The sequence below is a fragment of the Chironomus tepperi genome, unplaced genomic scaffold, assembly GCF_022539635.2.
Source record: "Chironomus tepperi strain 1889 unplaced genomic scaffold, CSIRO-AGI_Ctep_v1 contig_244, whole genome shotgun sequence".
NCBI classification, from domain to species: domain Eukaryota; kingdom Metazoa; phylum Arthropoda; class Insecta; order Diptera; family Chironomidae; genus Chironomus; species Chironomus tepperi.
Genome location: NW_027226366.1, coordinates 2,090,314 through 2,106,251, shown reverse-complemented (window position 1 = coordinate 2,106,251; position 15,938 = coordinate 2,090,314). Strand labels below are relative to the sequence as shown.

The following is a 15,938-nucleotide window of genomic DNA, read 5'->3' as shown; positions in this document are numbered from 1 at the left end:
AATTTTAATTAAAACAACCAAATTTAAAAATCTCCCTTTCTTGTAGCTATACAAATATTTGAGTATGTAAATTTAGTTTATGGTACAATAAGCGAGCATTGTACGACAAATGGATGCCCCGATATGACGGCACCTCAATCAAAGTAAGTATACTTGTGCTGAATTAATGAGCTTGTCTGCAAAAACAAAAATACAAAAAAAGAAGGCAAAGCATTATGACTCATGTGCTGTATGACTGTTTTTGGGATGTTAATTTTTTTGAAAGTTTATTTTCACGACCCGAGGAAGTTTTTCCTTAATTAACATCATTTCTATCAAGTCTGTGGGAATTTTTTGAAAAATATTCAAGTGGTGCTTACTCTTGTCAAAATATTTATCTTCTCAAAAGCAAATGACCTTGCCTAGTCATTTTTTTATTAGATTTGTTATCTAATTCCCTTAAATGGAAATATGATTTTTTTATTTGGATGAATATTGCTGCTGAACTATTTTTTGGCTTAATACCTTCTTTTACCCCATTTGGCAATGATTCCTATTTCTAGAAATAATTCCGTAAAGTCAGGGGGTCAAGCTTATTGACTTTATTATTTAATGCGCATATGTGACTAATAAAATTAAAATAGGTCAGTTCCTTAAAGAGAAGCGAATGTCATGATTGATAAATTGCACGTTTTTGTCGTCGAAGGTTGTGTCTTTGTCTGTTTGAGGATGTGATTCTCAAATTGTGTGGTGTGGCACTTAATAATGTTGAATTTTTTGAGTTTTATTCAGAATCAGAGCTTGAAATCGACTCAGTTTTTGTACGGAAGTCGACTTCGAATTCTGTTCAGAACAGACAAATGAACAACCCAAGAAAGCTTCATTTCCACATCAAGACTTTAGACAACCTTTCCAACTTTAGGGACGATGTTTTCTTTTGAAAACTTTCAATAGTTTACGTAAAGTTTAACGAGAAAAGTTTGTGGCTATGATTTATGAATCTTCATCCAACTTCTGGGTATTCAATTGTGTTTTCCTTAAAATATTTGTCTTAATCAGCCAAAAAACTGATTATTCATTTTAAGTTGAGTGAATTATCTTATCGTCAATTCTAGTGCTGCAGACATACAGCTCATTATCATTCTAAGTCTGATTATATAATGAACTTGAAAAATTTATAATTTTTTTTAATTGCAGAACTTATCTGTGGTACGATGAGAAAGGCAAAAAGAACAGATGTCCTGCACCTCAATATATTGATTACGTGATGACATATACACAACGTACTATCAGTGATGAGTCATACTTTCCCACCAAATATGCAAAAGGTAAAATTGTTTAAATAAAATTTAATGTTTATATTCTCTTGGAAATAAGTAAAATGTACAAGAAGCAGGCAGTCATGTTCTTATCAACAAGCATTGTAATATGTGTGTTTTTTTATTGCATTTCATTCTCAGAATTTCCATCTGGCTTTGAGTCACACGTGAGGAAAATGTTGCGCTTATTATTTCACGTTATTGCGCATATGTATGCAGGTAAGAAGCATAACAGAAATACATTAATATTAATAATAATATTTCTAATTTTATATCTTAGTGCCTAATTGCATTATAATTAATTTCGAAATCTTTCCTCTCACTCTCATTGCAGCACATTTTCGTGAAATTGCTCTGCTTGGACTGCATCCGCATTTAAATTCAACGTATGCCTTGCTTGTAGCCCTGCAAAGGTACGAATGAGTTTATTTAATTGGCAACTATAGCTCATTAATCGCTAATGATTTATGACAATTTTTTTATTTCTATTTTTTTAAAAATCTCTAGACGCTTTAATTTGATTGAACCCAAAGAGATGGAAGTGCTCGCTGATTTAGAGCAGGCACTTCATTTGTCAGATGACGTATCAACAACACCATCATCGTGCAGTGTGGCCAGCAATAATAATTCATCGTCTAGTTGTAATTCTAATTGTAATTTAAATAGCAATACAGTGACGCAGGCAATTATCTCATCATCATCACCATTGCGTAGCATTGGTGGTGTAACAACAAATTCAACATCAATAAATACACCATTGGATGGTGGCCTAAATGTTCATAATAGTCAAATCGATGATGTCACTGTGATTGTGAAGCAGCCGTTAATTAGTGATTCTGCGACTAGTATGCTAAACAATAATAATGATTTGGCGATGAAAGATCGGGTCCTTGTGTCAACTTCAGTAGATGCACAACCAATTTAACGTCAATTTTAGTTTGTAGGGGAAATAAAAATCTATAAATTATATTTAATGAAAAAAATTCTTGATTCAGATAAAGCAAAAACAAGAAGAAAAAAAAATAAGGATTATAAGAGCGAATTTGTGGATGGATATGAACATAACAACAAAAACGCCTTTTTAGCTGCAAATAACTTTTTATTGTTTCCTTTTTTCCTGTAGAAAAAGAGAAGTTTAAGAACTATTTGTTTAGAGAAACCAAAAAAAAATAATGTTTTGAAAAGCAGAAAGGAGGGTTTAATCGGTGCGGAATTCAATTATTGTTCTATAATTTTGAGGATGTGCTTACTGTCATTATTTATTCTTTTTAAAATAGTTCAAGCAACAGTTGTTGTTTTAAGACACAGAATCATGCCAGTTCTTGTCATTCTTCTTTAGATACACAATAGTTATATAGAAACGTCCTCGAAACTAAGTGCAAAAGTAGATTTTGACATCCATAAACCCTTTCTTAAAAAAAATTGTGAAATGTGTAGTGCATTACAAGCTCTATATAATTTTTTTTTATATATATACTTCAGTTGTGATGAATTTTTTTCTCATCTTTTTTCGTTGTTGATGAAAAAATAATAAAAAAAAATATACTTTAATAACAAGAAAATTAATGAATAATATATATACAGACAGAAAAAGACAGTTTAACATTTTGAGGATGTGTAATAAAAGCTGAATGTTACTAGGATATTATTTTGATGCAAAATTTCATGGTGAATCAACCAAAATCGATATAAATGTGATTCCTTTTTATTAAGGAGTTTAAAAGCTTGCTGTCTTTAAAGCTATGAATCATATGTTCCAATGACGCAGGTGTTGTGTGTGAAATTCATGAAATTTATTGAACCAGAAAGCACGTGAGGATTTTTGTGCAATGACATACATATCATGCACAGATTAAGACTCAGATTTAAAATTGAAGGTTAGCTTATGAATTGCGAGACTAATGCACTCTGTAAATCTGATTATTTTTGGATAGAAAAATCATGTCAATTCTTAACGGTCATTAATTTAAATTTTTGTCAGAATTTGTATGGTTTTGAAAATTAATTATGAATTTAGGTATACGAATTAAATTATAATTAACAGGAAATTAATATTTGTTTTAAGCTAGTTAACATCCATAATATTTTTAACAGTTTAAATGATCAAAAAAATTGCATTTCGTTAAGTTCAACGATACAATAATTTGAATTTTTTATGACCGTTAAATTTTTCAAATTCTAAAAAGCCGTTAAATTTTAAGTTTCTCTCTAAATGAACAAACTCGGTTAATAGCACAATAACTTTAAATTTTCCTCACGTTTCACTCGGCAATAGTTTCTGCAAAAACCACAGCACACCTGAAAATGTAATCCTATAAAATTTTTGCTTTGTAAGTATCTTCATATTTTTGTTTGTAATATTAATTTATCATTAATGTTATCGTTTAATAACGTGGAAAAACTTAATAAGAATTGATTCAAATAATGATCTTTATTAGCGGTTGTGAAAAAATATTAATTCAATAGCATAGTTCTCACTAATTATTTTAATTTGGTATTACGACTCATGTTCTTTTGCGCTTAAATCTAGACGTAATTTATTCGTACAATTGGGAACAATTCACCATGAAATTTTATTCGAAAATATCACGAAGCTCTGAAATACTTTTAAAGAAAAACTTAGAAAAACAAGATGAATCAAGTTAAAAAGATGATGAAAATAAAATTGCATTAATTGTTAAGCGTAAATATTGATTTAAAAATGAAAAAAAAAATGCTATTTATAATAAAAAAAAAAGTATAAAAAACTGTGAAAAAGTTTTATGAATGCCTAACGCCTCTTTTACTCCCAATTAAGGTTTATGGAAAAAAAGAATAAAACAATACAAAGAAAATTAAACCACAAATACACACACACACACTTACACAGATACATCAAAAAATGAATTTCCTTTATTTCTTTTGCTCTATTTTTCTCGTAATGAATCAAATTTTGTCGGGATATGAAGTTGATATCACGGAATTGAATGAAATCATGTTACTTAATTACTGTACAGTTTCTGTGATAATGAAATTGTATTTAAAAATCATTCGATGTGACCCGAAAAACCTTTCAATTGTACTTAATTTCAAAACATTTGGAAGGTTTTCACGCAATTTGTATTGTTTTTGAAACCATACAAATGCAATTAAATTTGAAACTTGAGTGATTTTTTAATTCAAAATTTAACGGTTTTATCTGAATTTTCAAAATTGATTGATTATTCAAAATTTTGAAAACCGTTAACATTTTAAAATAAAGAAATCCGTTAATCAGCCAATTCCAATCAACTACATTTCCCAGATCTTTTAAAGAAAATTGAAGAAAAAGAGAATGAACCTATAGTTTTAAAGAGTTTAAAAACAAGAAAAAAAAAGTTTATCCCTTCAAAGAAATTAAAAACATAATTGTTGCTGCAAAGTAATTTAAAACGAAAAAAAAAATACTATGAAAGTGAATAATGTATTTACATTAAATTATTATTTAGTTATCGAGAAGGATGAAAAATGAATTAAAAAATTTAAAAAAATCAATTCCATTTGTGTCTCAATTCAAGTATATATAATATATATTATTGCTTTTATTTTACAGGAATTTACAATCGAACAAAAATGTCAAATTTTACATCAATTATCCACACTTCCATCAATATTCTTTAAAATGGCCAACAATCGAGTTTTTTTCTTGTCATCAAGCTTCGTTGACTTTCCAATTCCTTCCTTCCGTCCTGCCGTTGATTCAATTCCGGTTTTGGCATGTCCATTTGATTTAGTGTAATCGTTAATTTGATATGGTGATTGGTTTTGGTTTTTTGCTGTCGAGTAGCTGCCTCCGATGACTCCATTTGTGTGTCCATAGCCGTTGTTGTTATTGGTGGCAGCTCCTCGAGTAAATTCTATCTTCTTAACTCTTGTAATGGTATTGTCACTGTAATGAGAGTGTTTATCATCATCAAAAATCGTCTCACAATATTCATCCAATATGGATTCACGCTGTAACGTGCTATCACGTATTTCACGTTGTATTGATATAAGTTCATTGTCACCACGATCATCAATAAATGTATAATGTGTCATTTCTTCATTTCTTAATGTTATATCGTCATGCGATGATAAGGATGATGAATTTGATGTTTTTGGCAGATATAATGATGGACATTGATGATGAGGAGCATTTTGACTATTATCATCCAAAGAATTTTGTTTCATTTTTTCCTCCAATTCATTAATGTGCATTTTGTGTTCAAGCAGTTCTCTTGCATTATTATGTGTCTAATAATTATCATTAAAATAAAATATAATTAATAATTTTGAGGTGTGATAAAAATGATAAAAAAAATATAAATTAACTTAATAAAGTTTCCGAGATTGGCTTATAATAAATTGCAATTTATTGCAATTATCATGTATTAAATAATTAATTGGAAGCACTTAGTAAAAAAAATTAATCGGAATCATTAAATCCAACAACAATAAAACATGATTAATTGATGCTATTAAATATACCCATTCTTAAATGTCAATCCAAAGAATTAATAACAAGAATAAATTTATGAGCTCCAATCGCTTTAAAATTGACTAATTAAGCCAATCACAACAGATTTTCCATTCAATTTTCATTGCAAAATTAAAAATATAAAAAATTCTCAAATGGCTGACGAATTATCGAGCTTTTTTGAGTATTTTATTCTACTAATTAGCCACGATTAAAGCAATTGAGCTATATTTCAACAACAAATTGAGATCCAGAGATTGTAAGGTAGATAAATAGGTCATTTTTAAAAGCTTTAAACTTACGTAAAATGACGTAGGAAATCAAAATACGTACGTAAAAAAGACGTAAACAATCAAAATACGTACGTAAAAAAGACGTAAACAATCAAAATACGTACGTAAAATTACGTAAGCAATCAGAAGACGTACGTCAATAAACGCATATGTTCATGTCATTTTGTGCTTCTTCACACTTTAAACTACCTTCAGCAATCCTCAACATCTGAATTCCCAACAAAATTACCCCCAAACTTAAACATTCCTAAGCCAATGTATCGGTCAACAGCCCTATTAAATCATCAGATTCTCTAATCATAATTGGACTAATTATTACCGTTTTTGTGCCATTGTGATTACTAAAAAATTGAAATTCATCATCATCTGACAACTCACTATCGTTACAAATTGATTTCTTCTCGCTTTTATTATCAATCGATTTATACGGATGTTCTGTGTGCAATGGCGATAACTTTGTGCTTGCTTTTGTCGATGCTAATGTATTTTTATTGTTAGGCTGTTGATGTTGTTGACGAGCACGTATCATGCCATTTTTAACACGATTTGATGTCTCATCATTCTCATCCAGACATGTTGATTTGTCAATACAATTCTTTGTTAGGTCCAATTCCGACTCTGATGCATCAATAATCTCCAATTTTACATTACTATTTACGGAAGGTGTATTATTGTGCTTATTTACATCAATTACTTTCTTTGGCTCATTGCTACATGGCGGTAATGTTGTGGTTGTACCTGCTGACGATTCTTTATCGTCACTAACATGCGAAAGACTTGCTGCTGATTTTGAGGCAAGCCGATTTAATGGTGATTTAGTATATAAAGCTTTAGCTTTATGCGGAATAGCTTTCTTGTCGGTAACAGTCAAGAAATCAGACATTTCAATTTTTGTGATTAAATCACGATACTTTTGCTGTTCCATTGTGAGATTCGATTTAAATGCCTTAGATTCTAACTGAAGACGTCGAGCGAGCAATTTTATTTCATTTTCTTTATCCATACACCGTTGTTCGAGAATCCTCACGCGCTCTTGTAGACCGGCACGTTCTTGAAGATTTTTATCTTTATTTAATTGTAGTAGCTGCTTATTTTGATCTGAAATTGTCAGCAAAATTGTTTCTTTCTGTTTCATTTTTGCTTGTAATTCTTTATTCTGTCGTTGTAAATTGCGACAACGTGTTTGCCACATTCTCAATTCTTCCGCGTGCGAATGAAGTAATTGTGGCAGTTCTGCATTTGAATTTTCATACTTTGACAGTGCTGAGTCTTGTCGTTTATGGAGAGACTTTAGTAAGCGATTTTCTGATGATAATTCCTAAAAAAGAATCATTTATTTTAATGAAAAAGGTGTGTTTTGAATGTAAATGGCTTGTTTGGGTCGAAAACTATTCAAACAAAAGCTTTTAAGTCGCATTAATTTTTAACTGATTTTTCAATTTTAAAATGTTAACGAACTTTTGAAATTCAAAATTTTAACGAAACCTTTGAGAATTCATGAAAATCACAAAAAATTGAAACTGACAGAAATCTACTTGAATTAAGCACTTCCTTTCACTCTTAACATCCATTTCATCCCACATCCCTTTCAATTTACTACAAACTTTCTCTAAAAACACTTAAAACAAGCCACTTTAGATAATTTCCTAAAAAGATCCAGTAAACATCCAGAAATGAATAAAGAAGTGATTAATTAAGCCCACAAGCAACAGAAATTAGTCTATGTAAGGAAACCAAGAGAATATCTTACAGCAATACGATGATGTGCTTCGCCAATTTGATTTTGTAACTGTTTCATTCGGAGCATTCGAGCGGACAATACACGCTGCTTAATTTCACTAACAGCTGGCACAAGTGTTGGATTTCGATCACGATTAATCTTTTGATTAATCTTTCGTCGAGACAACACGGAAAATTTTGAACTTGTTGGTGTTATTGAATAAATACTTTCCATACTTTTGAGTGATCTTCTGTACGTACATGATGTCCACAGCAGGCATGAAAGCAAATGAAGGCAAAATGTTGATGATGTAATTGGATAAATAATGTATGAAATGAGCTTATCTTACGTGGGTGTTGTTTTTATGTGCTTACACGCTTCCGGCAAAACCGTGACAACAGACATAGCATTAGTCACCTTATATCACCTTCCTTCCTTCTTAACAGCACGACAAAGTTTTTAAAAATGTCACAATAATTTTTTTGTTAAACTTTCTTTGAAATAAAAGGGAATATTAAGGCACACAAAAAGCAGCTGAAATTTTTTTTGTTTGTTTCGGGTTGTCACAGCAACTGCTGGCTATATCCAATGACTTGAACTGATTTTTTTAATTTCACTTTTCTTTCTTTTTTTGGAACGAGCAAAAAAAGTCTCGCAGATTTTTTCCACCAATTTTAATTAATTAAATTAATTTGCAATGCACACTGAGATTGAAAAAAATTGTTTAAATTTGTGAATTATTAAGACTGACAATCAGTAACAAATTCAGTCGTACGACTAATGATGACTAAATTTATTGGTGAATATTTGATCGATAACCAGCTTTTGCCTTGTCTCACTTTGTATATATATTCATGCATAATTTAAATGCACTTCTCGGTACTCGGGCTGCTAAAAAAAAGGACAAGTTTTTTTGTGTTGTTGCTGAAACTAAAAGTGTGTGTGCATATTGATTTCTCATTGTAGTCCTTTATGCTACCTTGGATTCAATAATATATTTTGGATAACAAATGACACACATATGTGCACTTACGGATGACTAACGAGTAAAAGTAAATGAATGGAAATAGAAAATGAAAGGATTTTTAGGTATTTAGCAATCAATCAATCGGAACCAAATTTTTTATTACTATCAACATGAGAGGCATATATATAAAATGGCTAATGTTTCAATTCTCTCTTCGTATCTTAATTATTATGAACTTAATTTAATTTAATTAATCAATCTGTTCTATACACTATCTAAGTCTGTGATTATTTTCAATTATAATTCATTTAAAAGTGTTGCGTTTTACGATATTAGTTCATATCATGCGATTTATATCCAATTCTCTCAAACGTACAATGTTCTCATGTAATTATAGCTGCTAACTAGGTCTAATTTCCATAAAACTTTTTAAAACGTTTGTTTCGTTAAAAATACCGTTGAATTAATTTTTGAAAAAGATTCTAGAACCATACAAATTCACTAAAAAATTTGAATAATATCCGTTAAACTTTTGTATGGCTTTAATTCCTGAACTTTTCACAATTTGTCCACTAATTAAGGAATGACTTATGACAATAATTTTGATCCTGATGTAATCCAATTATTTAAAGCTGTCTCATTAACAGAACCAAATGTCCATTTCTGATTAGAATTATTCTTATCACATGTACTGACAAAAACTTCCTTCTTTGCAATATTTGCATCTAGACATCGATTGGATATGACATGCTGAATCATTTTTGTGTCTAGATGATATCGGAATAATTGATTTCCTTGCATTCCATGACAACCAAACAGCACAACAGGAGCATTTCCACTTTCTGATACATCCCAGCATTGCTCGCCATGTCTAACTCTTATGTCTCGTTGCCAGCTTAATGCAAAGTTTTGTGTTGCTTGTGGATTGACTTTATCCATGGCACAATAATATAATCCTACTTTATTCTTCTCGCCTCTACTTAATGTATCCACACAAAATGTTGGATTTTCTAATGACTGAATTGCACCAGATGCAAAATTTGGTGGTTCAACTGGTGGATATTTATCCATCAAATCAAATGCTACTTCCTTCATAAACCAATCAAATGATTTGCACTTAAGTTTATCTCTTATTTTAAATTGCTCTGTTAAGTCGCCTGGATCAACAGATTTATATTTTGGATTTTTTTCGTATAAATATTCTTTGTACTCATCCATCCATACCTAAAAATAATCAGCGGTTAATGACTTTTGTTGAAAATTATTATTTTTTTAATTTTTTCATACCTCAGCTACTCTTTTGTAATTCTTTGTTAGGAAATCACCTTTTCTTGGATTATCAAATGGCGCGTAACCTGCGATAAATGTTTATCATGTAATTATGTGTATTTGTAGTTTATAGGAATTATCTACCTCTATAAATATGGCCAACTCTTGAGCATGGGGCATCGACCATTTTTCCATGACATTGCCAAATTTTGAAACTCAACTCGTACTGCTCACCTCCCCAAATGTCAAGACCTAATTAATTAAATTTCATTTATAGTCACTAATGATTAAATCGATATTATGTCTTACCAGGGTCATAACCGCCTAATTCCCAAAAGAATTTAGATGAAATTGCAAACAGCCCGCCGGCCATAATGGGTGATGGAAATGGCTCTGTTGGATGCTCCAAATCTTCTTTTCTAAGCGGCAATCGTTTATAGAAGAATTTCCAATCGAATGCACCTAAAAAGGTCATTAAATGTCAATACCAATTATCATAAACAATAGCATTTTATTCTTACCTCTTGCACCCTCATCTTGTGCTCTGTACTCAAAAGTGTCATAAGCAATAACATCAATAAAAGGACAAACACAAGTTTTATAATCTTCTGCTATAGGCTCTAAAAGCGGAGGTAGCCAGTTCACATTTGCTTCTGTGTGTGAATCTAAGAATATTAAGACATCGCCATAAGCAGCTTTTGCTCCTGCCTGAAATGAATGAAAATGAAAGAATGAATTTAACGGATTTTCGAAATTTAAAAATTAACGGTATTGAGAATTTTGAAATGAACTGAACGAAAATGAAGTTTGAACTACTGAATGACTTGGTTCATCAAAATTCAAATAAATTATTAACGGCATTAAGCAGACAACTCACCAATCGTGCTGTTATTAATCCTCCTCTTTCCGGTAAATGGATAATTTTAACTTTTGGTAGATTTTCTTCTATATAATCATCAAGTGTCTTCTTTAAAAATTGCTTTTGTGAGCAATCGTCAACTAAAATTATTTCCGCTAGCAAGTCACTTGGACTTCGATTCAATACTGAGTAAACTGTACGTAATAATGTGGACCAATGTTCATTGTAAAAAGGAACAATTACACTGACTGATGGCAATTCACTTAAATACTTTTTGTCTCTACATCCAGAATGTCGTATATCAGGTACACTTCTGTTTAGTGAAATTTTATCACTTAATAATGCGTTGAATCCATTTTGTCTATAAAGTTTGTCTTTGAGCTCATTTTCTTTTGGATCTAATGTTTCAGACTTTCCATGCTCACCAATTCCAGTTCGACTTTCTTCCTTCTTAATGGCTTCATAATCATGCCAGTCAATTTTCTTATTCTCTAAATTCCTATTTCGACCAAAAAATCGTCCAATTCTTGGATGTTGATCATGTTGTTGAGGTTTCTGTATCGACGGAAATAAATCCTTTGTGAATGAGGTCGATGATAACGATTTTAGAAATAAGATAACGATAATTAAAGCTAATATCGATAATATTAACAATTTAGTTAGTTTCAGCAGATTCCGTTTCATATTAAAGTATAAATTTGTATAGATGCCTGAAAAAAAGGTGGAAATTCCGATTAATAGTTGTGCCTTGTGGACAGAATAATATATTTTACCTCCTCATAATTAGAATATAGAAAGTCAATATTTATATCGTCTGTTACTAATGGCAATTCCGTATTATTGATTGATTGTGTATATTAAATGATGTGATGAGTTGTCAAAGCAATAAATTCTACATTATTTAGTATACTTTTGAGGAACTAGAAGAAGTTTTTGTTTGTCATGAACTTTTATTAGTCTTATGTTATACTTTTCACATTAATTAACTCTATTCTTACAGGTGGAATGCTATAAAACTATAAATTTACACTTTCTGATAATAAAAACAATAATACAGTCCTGCTAAAACTACGTGCTGTGATAAATCTCGTTGCTAACTTGATTTCTGGATTTTTTAAAAAGATCCAGTGAGGTAAATATTTATTGAATCAATAATAACAAGGAAGAAGCTACAAGGTGCTCGGAATGTCCAGAAACACTGGATAACACCTGCAAAAACAAATCGATAAGTGAGAATTATACTAATACAAGTGAGGTCATATCCAATACATAAGAATTTAGTTCTTTTCATTCATTCGTGCTCGATAGACGTGAATACGACTTTTATTGTGCAGCAGCAAGCAATTGAGTAAGGCAGAAGGCTACGGAAAAAAATATTTAGTTTATAAATGTGAAAAAAGATTTTTTTTCTAAATTTTTCTTATTATCGCGTAAAGTAATCATTCATTAAGCAGCATGGCTAATGATTTCATCACTATCCACCATGGAATCAATTATGCAGAGATGTTGCCAATGGAGGTAAGGAAGTGAAAAAATTGAAATAAGTTTTCATCATGTGACCTTGTTGAGAATTGAAAAAAAAAGATTTATTAAGCACAGAAAAATCTTCAGGGTCGAGTGGATTTGATGAATTAAGCTATACATTATTTGCATTTATTCTTCATGTAACAAAGGAAACTGTTTGATGAGATTAGATTAGGATTAATGAATTTCCTTTTTATCTTATCTATTGCTATCATATTTGACGCTTTAATAATTAAATTTGTTGTCTATTCAAGTCAGCTGTTTTTGATTAATGTTGTGTGTCTTTTGTGTTTTACTTACCTAGACCAATTATCTGTTTGAGACGCAAAATAATCAAAACAGCGTTTGTTATGCTTACCATCTCAGCTGCATCCAAATTTATTCGAAAACCTTTCAATTGTTTTGTAATTTATAAGGTTTTCAAATTTAAATTTTCAAAAGTCGTTAAATCTGCCAACTTAATCTTAATAATATTGTTATTTTCCTAGCCAGTCAGCAGACTAAATATTACATCACTAGATTAATCAAATCATATAAAATATGCAAAATTACAATAAACGTCGCTCACACTTATTTTTAATGCGTCATTTCAGATTATCGTGAAAATATTTGAGCACTTACATCCAATCGATCGACATTATGCGAGTTTGGCGTGCAAAAGATTCTTGGAAGCGAGTGAACACTATCGATTTATTAATGATACCAAAATAAATTTCTGTAAAGTCACATTTAGTGATAATTTTTCACCAGCAAGAGAGTTCCTGAAAAGTTTTAGATGCTTTCCTAATGTTCAATTTACGGAAGTGGAATTTAACGACTGTGGACGATTCTTTCAGAAATATGGTGATGACATTTACAGTTTATCAATCATATCCTGTGACATTTCTGAGAAGAAATTGGCATCAATTCTGTCTGAGACGAAGAATTTGTCACATCTTAAAATCCAAAAATGCAGCGACTTGTTCATCAGTGGACGACTTTTTAACGACATGAATGTCGTACTTGAAAATGTCACACATCTTTCTCTGCCTGAAAATCGACACTTAACTGATCTTTTATTTAATCGCATCACAGCACTTATGCCAAATTTATCATCACTTAATCTAAGTCTTAATACAATTTCATTTCATAAAGGTCTATTTAAGAAGTATTATCCAGGAAATCATGACGAGGAACTGACTGGTTCCAAGACAGTCCTAACATCCCATTTCATACAGAAATTCTTTCGAGAACGTGCTGATAAACTTAAGGAACTGAATTTTAATTCAACATTAATTGATGGAAATGCGCTACAAGCTATAGCAGAAATTGAGGAACTAGACCTTAAAAGTCTGTATTTGAGATCATGCGATCAATTGACAAATGAAGGAATAATTAGCCTCGTATCAGTACAGCAAAATTTACAAGTTTTAGACCTGTCATTAACAGTTCGATTGACAGACGTAGCACTAATCCATATTTGTGATACTTTGAGGAACTTAAAGCAGCTTAAAGTCAGACGATGTCGTGCATTGACAGATATATCCATTAAATTGGTCACAAACATGCCGTTCCTTGAAGTTTTAGACATTTCAGAATGTGAGGCTATAACAAGTGCTGGAATTTTAGAAGGAATTGCTAAGGAACGAAATGAAGTGCTACAGGAACTTTATGTATCAGCACTAAACATTTCAGAAGCAGCTATAATTAAAGTATCTGAAAATATCCCAAATTTAAGAATTTTGGATCTGAGTTACTGCATTAATAACGTTAGTGACGTTTGTGTCCAAATGATTCTTAAAAATTTAGTATTTTTACGTGAATTAGATTTGAGATTATGTGAAAGGATATCCGATGCTGGATTGACTGGCATGTCAATGGAATCAAAGTTGAATGAAAGCAATAATGAAGTGCCAGAAGTTGAAAGAAAGACAGAACCAATAATTTCAGGAAGTATTTACTGTCCAGAACCGCTTCGTCCACAAAATCCGATAAGGATATCCCTTAAATCGAAAGCAGAACAGGAGATTGTTGAGGATGCATTAAGAAAGAAAGCAATGCTGCAATTGGCTATGGAAATAAATTTACAGGAACAAGCTAGCAGTAATTATTCTATTGCTCGATTGAAGGGATTAAGGACATTAAAATTAGGAAGTTGTAATAAAGTTTCGGACGTGTCACTGATTTATAACTTTAAATTGGCAGAATTAAGGGAAATTGACTTAAGTAAATGTCAACAGATATCACTTCAGGGAATTAAGGAACTAGTAATCAATTGCCCGGCATTGGAAATTGTAAACTTATCAGAATGCCATAATATTAATGATAAATGCATTGAGCTCATTTCGAGGAAATTGACGCGACTTATTTCCCTCGACATTTCACGTTGTCATCAATTGACCGACTTTTCGCTTGATTACATCGCAGTTAATTGCCAACGAATTAGAAATCTGAGTGTGCATGGATGTAAAAACATGTCTGATGAGCCTTATTTAAAGCTAACGAATCTTGACACTCTCAGGAACGTTTCAATGAACAAATTAAATTCCGAACTGGAACATCCATCAAGAATACCTCGACCACCAAGGCTTCCAGCTTTTTAAATTGTCTACTTTTTATATTTCACTGTATTTATTTAATAAATTATTGTGTATCGATTTAAAAATCTATTTTAATTCACTTTCTATGATACAACAGGCATTGAACTTACAGTAAACCTATGTCTTGGTCTTTCTATTAAGCCATTTATAAAGGTATGAAATGCGTTTGTCTAATTGTCTCCATTTTGTTGGTCTTGCAACTGGATATGCTGTTTTCTTCAACATCTTCTTCTTTCTCAACATCACCTTATATTCACTTCCGCCAACACCTCTAAGCCATGATGGAACATTATAAAGAACTTTTGATGGATGTAGATTTTCATTGCCTAAAATATCTATATAATCATTCTGTCCGAATAAGGCTCTCTTCTCACACCATGCATTTTTGGGTCTAGAATACGAAAAATTAATTAGTTGCCAAGCTACATAATTTAACTTATAATAATTAAGCTTTACTTGTAAGTTGGCATCGGCAATGCACGACCATTATCAATTCTAGGCAACATTCCATGTCTGGATGTGATTAAATTATCATTGTATCCCCATCTTTTGACTAATGGGCCTTTAGCAGCTCTCTCGGAATAGTAGTATGTTCTGTTAATGAAATTAAGAAATTTGTTTATTATTTCTGGATCTGAAAATTTATGTAAAATTACTTTGAACGGATTTGTTGAGAAACTGGATTGATGAATCTCTGCAGTAAATTTGTGAATAATGACATTTCTATATTATTGATGTTTTCACTATAATTAAGCACTAATTCATTGGCTATTTGTTAGTTAAAATTGAATTTTTGTTGATTTTTATTTAATCACACTTTTGTTGAAGTGCGCAACTTTTTCCCTTCAAAATTCAAATTTTAAAAATCCGTTGAAGAAGTGTAATTCTTGATTGATTTCGTTAATTTGATGAATTAAAAGCGATGCAATTAACAATTTTTAGGTCAAATATGTAA

The 15,938-nt window shown here is 31.0% G+C and overlaps 5 protein-coding genes across 9 annotated transcripts in view; 2 read left to right on the top strand and 3 right to left on the bottom strand.

Annotated features, from left to right (window-relative positions):
• Positions 1-4,811, top strand: part of Mob2 (MOB kinase activator 2) — a 33,952-nt gene extending 29,141 nt beyond the window's left edge. For all 4 annotated transcript variants that reach the window (XM_070641238.1, XM_070641239.1, XM_070641241.1 and 1 more), the window contains 5 exons: positions 47-143; positions 1,177-1,307; positions 1,440-1,517; positions 1,633-1,711; positions 1,806-4,811. In XM_070641238.1, the coding sequence (XP_070497339.1) occupies positions 47-143; positions 1,177-1,307; positions 1,440-1,517; positions 1,633-1,711; positions 1,806-2,223 (803 nt within the window). In that variant the 3' untranslated portion in view covers positions 2,224-4,811. The remainder of the gene's footprint in view (positions 1-46; positions 144-1,176; positions 1,308-1,439; positions 1,518-1,632; positions 1,712-1,805) is intronic.
• Positions 4,812-4,904: 93 nt separating this feature from the next.
• LOC139091437 (lebercilin-like protein) lies at positions 4,905-8,161 on the bottom strand. Its single transcript, XM_070641525.1, has 4 exons — positions 8,135-8,161; positions 7,816-8,035; positions 6,385-7,383; positions 4,905-5,549 (listed from the first exon to the last, which is right to left on the bottom strand). The coding sequence occupies exons 2-4, from the start codon at positions 8,017-8,019 to the stop codon at positions 4,905-4,907; spliced, it is 1,848 nt and encodes a 615-aa protein (XP_070497626.1). The 5' UTR covers positions 8,020-8,035; positions 8,135-8,161.
• Positions 8,162-8,877: 716 nt separating this feature from the next.
• Positions 8,878-12,106, bottom strand: LOC139091222 (N-acetylgalactosaminyltransferase 6-like). 2 transcript variants are annotated; one of them, XM_070641177.1, is made up of 8 exons: positions 11,879-12,089; positions 11,654-11,800; positions 10,899-11,590; positions 10,543-10,729; positions 10,331-10,483; positions 10,166-10,273; positions 10,040-10,107; positions 8,878-9,976 (listed from the first exon to the last, which is right to left on the bottom strand). In XM_070641177.1, exons 3-8 carry the CDS (start codon positions 11,562-11,564, stop codon positions 9,341-9,343), a joined length of 1,818 nt encoding a protein of 605 aa, XP_070497278.1. In that variant the 5' UTR covers positions 11,565-11,590; positions 11,654-11,800; positions 11,879-12,089; the 3' UTR covers positions 8,878-9,340. The 2 variants fall into 2 exon arrangements, with proteins under 2 accessions (XP_070497278.1, XP_070497276.1); XM_070641175.1 differs by having other exon boundaries at positions 11,654-12,106.
• LOC139091221 (uncharacterized) lies at positions 11,896-15,052 on the top strand. Its single transcript, XM_070641174.1, has 2 exons — positions 11,896-12,398; positions 12,998-15,052. Exons 1-2 carry the CDS (start codon positions 12,336-12,338, stop codon positions 14,984-14,986), a joined length of 2,052 nt encoding a protein of 683 aa, XP_070497275.1. The 5' UTR covers positions 11,896-12,335; the 3' UTR covers positions 14,987-15,052.
• mRpL51 (mitochondrial ribosomal protein L51) lies at positions 14,996-15,817 on the bottom strand. Its single transcript, XM_070641178.1, has 3 exons — positions 15,640-15,817; positions 15,440-15,577; positions 14,996-15,374 (listed from the first exon to the last, which is right to left on the bottom strand). The coding sequence occupies exons 1-3, from the start codon at positions 15,702-15,704 to the stop codon at positions 15,101-15,103; spliced, it is 477 nt and encodes a 158-aa protein (XP_070497279.1). The 5' UTR covers positions 15,705-15,817; the 3' UTR covers positions 14,996-15,100.
• Positions 15,818-15,938: the final 121 nt, after the last annotated feature.